This window comes from Buceros rhinoceros, unplaced genomic scaffold, assembly GCF_000710305.1.
Source record: "Buceros rhinoceros silvestris isolate BGI_N320 unplaced genomic scaffold, ASM71030v1 scaffold11543, whole genome shotgun sequence".
Classification (NCBI taxonomy): Eukaryota; Metazoa; Chordata; class Aves; order Bucerotiformes; family Bucerotidae; genus Buceros; species Buceros rhinoceros.
Window position 1 is genome coordinate 27,679 of NW_010404256.1, and position 8,490 is coordinate 36,168.

The 8,490-nt window shown below is 42.3% G+C and overlaps 1 protein-coding gene across 1 annotated transcript in view; it reads right to left on the reverse strand.

Moving 5' to 3' along the window:
• Positions 1-8,490, reverse strand: part of IQCH (IQ motif containing H) — a gene marked incomplete at its 5' end in the record, with an annotated part of 61,393 nt that overhangs the window by 25,130 nt on the left and 27,773 nt on the right. Inside the window, 2 exons of the mRNA XM_010133335.1 lie at positions 4,670-4,861; positions 6,651-6,923. Coding sequence (XP_010131637.1) covers positions 4,670-4,861; positions 6,651-6,923 — 465 coding nt within the window. The remainder of the gene's footprint in view (positions 1-4,669; positions 4,862-6,650; positions 6,924-8,490) is intronic.

An 8,490-nucleotide genomic window follows, 5' to 3' on the forward strand; every position in this document is an offset into this window, starting at 1 on the left:
TTTCTTTAGTGCTCTTGCTTTATCCTCTCCTTCCACACTGTTATTGCTGCAAACTGGCACTTAAATTCAATTGATTCAAAATATTCTGGATCCATATGGCCTAAAACCCTGGAGCTGAAGTTCTGATATTGCCTCACTGCTGTTTTCTAGCATTTGCCTCTACTCCAGTCCCCAGATGGTGGAAGTAACATTTAAACCTCCTTTCCTCTGCCTTGTACAATAGACCTTGGCACCATTTCAACTGTTTACTCCGGTAATTAACAGCACTGATACCACAACAATTACAACTCCTACAATCTTAACACAATAATGCTATGAATTAGTGAGAGCTAATGGCTGGAAGGTATAGTGGTTCCAGACTGCGAGATCTGTGCGTTTTTAGAATAAAATAAAAGGTACAAACAGCACGCTTGCGGTAGACGATGATTACCTAGTAATTAGTTTACACAAAGCTTCCTATTTAATGGCAAAACGCTGTAATTAACGCGTGACAGAAAATCAAAGGGTACTTTGTAAGCATATGAAAAATTAACACTGCAGGCCTATAGCTTTATGTACTGATTAGAAGCATATTAAATCAATAGGACATACAACCCAACAGCTTGCATATCTGATCTTGGCGCGGCTTGGGAACCGGTATCGTGGCTTCCACTGAACCAAGGGATACAATTATCGCCCTTTATTTTACTTAAGATTTGAGAATCACCTGAAACATCACCACGGCAGATACGCAGGTGCATTAATAAACCGAGTAAGAGCAGGGCGGACAGTTCGCGGCTACAGGAAATATTTACACTCTCCAGCATAGCTTGCTGACAGAGCACTGCCTGCACGAGGGAGGAAACTACCTGCCGCTGTACTGCCTTATAGGGAATCAATTCCTTGCTGAAGTCTTTGGCTCCTTTCTCCTTCCTGTTAAACATCGTATCAGTTGGAAGCAATTTTAAGAGCCTGTCAAAACACTGTAAATGCACCTTCTGCGTATGTGTCAGAATTTCTGGCCCTCTTCAAGCTGCAAAAAATAACCCACCTGAAAGCGCCCGTGCACAGTAACAGCAGCAGTGCCTGCTTGAGAACCCCCCCGGCAGACCGTAGCTGTCCTACCAAGCCCAGCACAACTGCTTGCGGTTTCTTCCAGATTCAGTGATATTTGTCGCGCTGCCCTAGAACAAAGCTGGCGGCGTTACAAAAGGTGATCGGCGCGGTGACAATGAGGATGGGCAGCAGACGGGGAAAAAGCGGCACTAGGAAACTCTGTGGTGTTTGAAGACAGTCAGAAACAACAGTGCCATGCTCCTAAAGTTGTGTCTTTGATGATATTACAGCTGGGTTTAATTCAACCAGTTTATACATGTACGCTCGGAGTTCCCGGCTTCCGCAGAGAAACAAGGGCTGGTGTGAAAGCTTCAGGCTGCCAAATGAATGCGATCCACGCAACCCGTTAAAAATCTCACCACTCCTTTTCAGAGTCACAAACTTTATTACTTATAGGCCTCTTGAAAATCGATAAAATAAAGGTGGATTTGCATTTTGCATCATTTTATCTTGGCCTTTGAAACTGCCATCTCCAGCAGCGATCGCTGTGAACTCCCTCAGCCGGTGTCTGAACGTTGCCGTGCACAACTCAGCCTGAAGGTGGGATTTTCTGGATTTGTCACCTTTTGGAAAGATACTGATTTCCTCTTACAGCTTTTAGTGGATTAACCAAGACAGAATCTCCACAGAAAAGAAACTGTGACAAAATCCTGTGACACAGCTGGGGGCAGCAGGACTCGAGCACTGACGTTTAGAGCAGGCTGCCCAAGCACATTCAAGAGCTTTTTTCTCCTACCACAGAGAGTTCTGAAATGGCTGTGTAGCCATGGCCAATTGTAAATAGGTTATTGAGAGACTACTCGGTGCTTGGTTTTGCTGTGGCTTGTTCTAGTCTTGTGTTTTCAGCTCTTTTCTTCTTCCTCGCCACTCTCATCCCTTTTTTTGTGTCAGCCTGATCTTCGTTATCCTTAGGATCGCTGCTGGGTAAACTCACACCATGTTGCTGGTCCTGGTGGTTAATTAAGAGTCACAATGTAATAAAAGATAATTCTGAAATTAATTTGACTAGTAATTTAATCTAGTGATTTCGATATTATTTAGAGTTCTACAGTTATACACGAGGACTGATCTCTGCAGAGTCAGCAATCGCAGTTTTCTCTTCCATGAATTTAAGGAGTCTCCCAGCAACAGTCCATCTGAGCATAGGTAAGAACAGTTAAAAATCTGTGAATTTATTTGATGCCTACAACAGTGATTCTCATCGCAACATACAATCGAACCACTAAGGTGTCCCACTACTTACTGACCTTCTCACACGTAACTGGGGCAGGATCCTGACACTCATTTTCATGCTGGAGGTCTCTGCAAATGGCTTCAGGATCGTCAAATGTGCCCGGCGGAGGCAGCGGTTCTCTTGCTAGTGAGTATCGATAGAGTCAGGGCTTCGGGATGGCATTTTTTGTGAGCTCACAGACTTCAGCAGCGCACAGTAGGATGAAGGCCTTGCAAAGACATAGTTTGTGAATTCTACCCTTTATGCAGCAGCAAACTAATTGTTCAGATAACTCAGATGCTGCATGAAGTTAACAAGGTAAAATACATCAATAATCCTGTCCTGCAGTTTTGTTTGAGATGAGGGATCTAAACCCAGTCTCATTTTCAGAGGGAATAGATTTTTACACAGTTCGAACTCACCAACTACGTTATTTGTAATCCATTGCCTACTACATACCAATGAGGAAAATCTGGGTATCATGTCTTAAACTGCTATGCAAATGATGCTATTTGTAAGTATTAACATAATTTACTGCTTACAGTCATATTCTCATTTCTAATAATTCTAGCAGAATGGAGAGTCTTTTCACAGTACTCTTAGCCTGCAGGATAGTCTTTCATCAAGAAGCTGAATTTTTTAATAACCTGCCAGCATACGTTTTGTCTGCGGCAGCCTACGCCGATGACACAATGTCTTCATTATCAAAAGAAACAGGTCTCCATACTGTAATAGGACATTAAAGCATGCCTGTGTTCATAAACTAATGCTTTGATGTTTAAATGTGTATCATGACAACGGTGTTCTTTAACAAAGGATGATTTTAATCCTCTGCTCTCAACGGCAGTACTCAGTGGAGACTGCAATTCATTCCCCATAAAAAAGGTCTCCCGTTCTACAAAAGACAGCCACACTCACAAGGCAGAAACATTTGCACACATACAGTCCAACAAGACGTTCAACCTAGCAGCAGGTTTCATGCCCACTTTAAAGCTGTCTGGGTTCAGGGAAGCTTCCCTGATGACTCCAGGAAATCAGATCAGATAGGTTATTCCATATATATTTTCCAACTTCCAACCGATGCTTATGTTGAAGGGCTTCTAATTCATGGTTGCATCAAAGCTCAGTGTAAATGTGGTGTAAGAGGGAAGCCAAAGAAAGCCAGTTCTCGCTATGTCTTGCAGTCAGTGGCCAGCCATGCTCCCACTGGGGTGGCCCTCCAGTCCTGCACGCTGCTTAACCTGCGCAGACCAAGGGATCTTTAGCACATCAAAGAAATGAGCCCGTCAGCTTGACACGATAAGCTCTGCTCTGTAACGTGGACTGATTTTGTTGTTGTCAAATGCAACAGAACTGTAATCAGCACAATCTGAAATTTTAATATACAATATAATTCAATCAAACAAAAATTCCAAAACAGTTTTGATTGAATTGAAAAAAAAAATCCAGAGAGCTCTAATGAGTAGTTTATGTAAATTAAACAATTCTTTCTGGATACATTCCTTCTGGCTTTAAAACCATTACATTAGGAATGAATCTGGCACAACACTGAGAAATATCAAATGCTTATTGAAATTAACACATTTAAATACCAATGAATATTTAAACTACAAATAGTTCTCTGAACGTCAGAACTAATGAAATCGGGTTGTTCTGACTTTATGGATTTTTCTGCAGTTCAAATGTATCATGTGGATTCTCAGGAATCTGCTCGTGCCCGAGTTCACGCTATACTGTTTCCCCCAGTTAGGTGTTTGCAGGATCTCTCTCCTGACCTGAACACCCGCTGTAATGAAACACACAGGAGCCTAACGATCTCCAGGACCTTGAGTGTTCTGTGTCACGCCGCTGGAGAGAGCTGACGGGTTTTAGAGTTATTAGTGAGGAAAAACGTGCAGAAAAACACAATCCTTAGACAACCAGATCAAGGAGGAATCAGTTTGGATGTGGTTTCAAACTGATGAGTATTGTTCAGCCGTATCAGCCCAACATCTGGCTCCAAGCAACTCTGCAGATACCAGGCTCTGCTGCCTGTACCCTTTCATTTCTACATGTCCTTACTTTGGGTAACAAACACCGTGTAAAATTGGCCTATTACTGCAGATGAATGAAGCGTTATGACACCCAATGCGCCCCACTGTTGGATGACAGACAGTCATTTCTATTGTGGAATATTTAATTGTTTTCTTTGAATAACGGTTAGTTATGGTTTTGCACAAGCTAGTCTGAACTCTGCAATGCAAACTCTTACCAATGTCTGAAAATGAAAGCTCAGAGAAGAGATTTCCTGTGAGGAAGAAGCCAGCGAACTATTCAGAAGGGGTGACAACAAACGAGACACCCTGCTCCTTTGTTACTCACGTGCGCCCGCTTCTGCCTCCAGACCTCAGGGCTGTATCTCTGACGCTCCTCTTGGACCCAGTGGTAGCATTCCAAATGTAAGGTAACGTCGCAGTAGGCAGTGCCGTTTCCTCCAGCTTCGTCATTCACTTTGAACAACCAGCGCTGCACCTCCATGTTGTCAACGATGAGCTGGCTGAGAACGCTAATCAGCTGTGGAGCAACGACACTGAGATAGTTTGCACTAAGTATTAAGTTATTCTTCAATTTAGACTTCCAGTTCTCAAAATCTGGGACTTGACCTTTGTTTTCTAGCTATGGTTTCTGTCTCAGAGACACTTGTGGTGTTAAGGTATCTTGGATATGTAGTTAAAGCAACCCTGAATGGATTTTGGTGAAGAATCCATAGGTTTCATTCTGTACTTGAGTCCACTTCGGCAGGTACCAAACAGCAACTGAGCGCCTTCTCTGTGTGCTGCAAAGAGGAATTTGCCTGGACAGGCTTTTTTTGTCTGATCAGGATCTCGGGTTTTGGACAATCAGTACAGCTCAATAAATGTTTGTGACAGGGAACAATATGGGATGGACGACACTATTTGCAAAATCCGAGAAACAGTCGTGCCAGATTCTAACAGCAGCCAAACATCTGTGAAATTCTCCTACTGGAGAGTACATTCTATGGTTATAGATGTATGAAGGAGTTACCAGGCAGGCTTTATAAAAATGCTAATTATTTATTTGTGTATGTGCACACATTTAAATGGCTCCAAAATGCCTTTGCCCAGCTGGTGTAGGATGCAATTAGCTTCTTCAAAACTGCAAATGTCTTTGAACCTGGAAAAAGTATTATCAGATCTTGCTGCATTGGCTAGAGCCTTCTACATTTAACATACTCACTTGGGGGACTTCTATTTTTTTTTTTTAATGTTAACCTAAAATACAATTACACGTGTGTCCCAGATGCTGTTATTTGTGGCTTTTGAGAATCACATAAACGTGTTTTTCTTGATGACTCCCCTACAGTAATGAAAAGGATCAATAATTCTGTAAGGACTGCACCAATCAGAAAGAATTATGTGCTATCTTTAAGTGAAAATTGAATTGTGCTTTAAGATTGCGTCACCTTGCTTTGATTATTTAACCTACAATATCAATATTTCCTACAAGCAAACAACAGAACTTCCATACTGCTGCAGCGTGAATCAGAACTATGAGATTCACATCAATTATTTAACAATAAATCAACCAGTTGTTTTTCAGATCATTGATCATATAGTTGTGCCACCTCCTGTAGAAGCAGGAATACCTCCAGACCACAGCACTGATTGATTGGCTTCCTGTATGAGATGGAGCACCACCACAAAAATACATTTTAAAAAATCAGCATGGATCACTCAGACATATCAGTGTAAAACCAGCCTATAGAATGAAATACTGAGGCATGGAATGCAAAATCAACCAAACAGAAAACTCTCATGCCTTGAAATTTAGCTCAGCAATGGTTTGTTCTCCTTGTGTTGGTCACGCTAACAAGATCAATGGATAAGCCAGATGAAAGGTAAAACTCCAGCTGGAGGTATGCCGAGAGAACCTCCATCTGAACGGGCTGACTGCCTAAGTGGAAGACATTCTCCCTTCCTCAGATACCTCGTTTCCCAGAAATCCCTGCTGTGCTTTCAGTCTCTGGTAAAACTCCTGGTAATCTCACTGAGGCCATGACTCCATCCATGGGGCAGCAACACAAACTGTTTGAAACAACCAGACCGTACACCTTTACATATTCTCCAAAAAGACTGTGAAGAATTCTAGAACAACTGTGCTACTTCCAGACAAGGATACAAATTGCGTTTACTTTCGGATGGAGCAAAAAGAACCCAACCTCATACACGATTTAATCACACCCAGTTTGGGTCTAATCAACTGTAATTATGTAAAGTTTGCATTCTACCAAGCGAAAACGGGGATTTGCCTGTTCACACGCCGCAGCCCCCTTCCTGCTCACCTGGTCGTTGTTGTAGATGTCAGATCCTCCAGGAGGGGTGGGCACGCGAGCACTGGCAAAAATTCGTTTACTTCCAGACTTGGTGCTATAGCGATGAGCCACTTCTGGCACCGAGCCTAATATAGGCACATTTAGCATGTCAGCCACTGCTAAATCATCTGTGTGGGGAACCCCTCCAATAATGTAAGCATCTCGGCTCTGGATAAGAATTTTTATTCTTTGGATTGTCTTGGGACTGTACTTCAGCTGAGTGGCCAGGCACATGTGATGCTTCTGTACAAAGATAACATTATTCTTGTTAAAAGGTGCTCTTTTCTATTCCATGAACCTAATTTATAATGTTGCACACAATAAATACATTATTAATAGCAGGCTGGGTTATGACCTATCCTGTAGCTTAGCAGTTTAAATTGATAAAAGCTGTTGGGGTGAGGCTCCATAATCGTGCACATCTTTAGTGTGGTGGAAATGGGCTCACTGGGAATAGAACTAATTACTACACATCTGTATTTATTTGATCCATGTGGAATTATCCTTCTGTCAGTCGGCAGAGAGGCTGGTGGCCTTTGGATAATAGTGATTCATCTCAGCAACACTTCTGGCATGGTTTAACTCCAAAGCTCCTAAAAATCAATACAAAAATGAAGAAAAAACCCTATAGCAGGGGATGTATTTCACCACACAGCTCAGCAGTATTTTAAGCGATTCCCTGAGAATAAAACACTTTGATTTACAAAAGCTTTCAGTGATCACATGAAATTACTGGGGATATACATTTCCATTACACAGTAGTTCTGATAGCTACTGTCAATGCCACTGCAGAGTACTCAAGAAGAGGGCGGTATTTTCGTTGTTTGAAGTACGAACATTTCAACTTTTTGGAAGGAATTTGTCATTACTTCTAGAAAGGAAGATCTAAAGAAGATTCTGAGAAAGAAGAGCTGAACAAGCTGTTCATGACAGGTGCCATAACCTCTAAATTTAAGGAAATTAAGTGTCGTGGAAGGTGAAACCTCAAAAACATCTTCTACAACATACCCTATGCATGGCCTGCAAACAACCCAATTACCTTCCCAAAGGTAGAGATAGAAGTAGCAAGACTGAAATCTTCTTCACACTGAGATTTCATCTAATTCAGGCCCTAGACAGGAAAGTATTCCTTTTCAGGATAGCATAAATACTGGATTTACTATGGATTTCTGGGACTGGAGAACCCAGAATACTTCCCTTCAAAGTCCTGGATGCTCCTTCGCAGGAACTGAAGTGTAAATCCTGATTCCACTACTTGGATGAGGACTATGGTGGTAAAGGAGATGGGGAAGCCCCTGGAAGTGGACAAAAGGAATTCCCCTCTTTTTCAGTTTCTCAGTGCTTTCTCACACCAAACACACAGCTCCTAAAAGGGCCCAAGCCTCTCTGTAAAGAGTCAGACATGCTGCAAGGACAGCGACGAGGTAAGTGGGAGAAATAAGATACTCTGCAAAGTTCTAGTAGGAAAAGGGGAGTCACAGAAGTATGAGGGCAAAAAGAACCACAAACAAGTTTCTAGGAGTCTTTTTCCTTTCATCAGTTTGAAAAAACGAGAGGCTCTTCACATTCTGATTCATTTGTTCCCTTTCTCTCGAGCACTGGTATTAAAGCAGGGAGATGGCCCGTTTGGTCGGTCTCATGGCAGAGTTCTGCCATGGAGAGCACAGGATCAATTTCCAGCCCCGGTCACTTGCTCCCTGGGGCCACAAGGGCTGATGTAGGGACGAGATTTGCTTTGTGTCTCTCAATAATGGATTTTACAGTTAATTAAGGACTGCAGGAAACAGGCTGTAAAATCTAGTTCATTCCT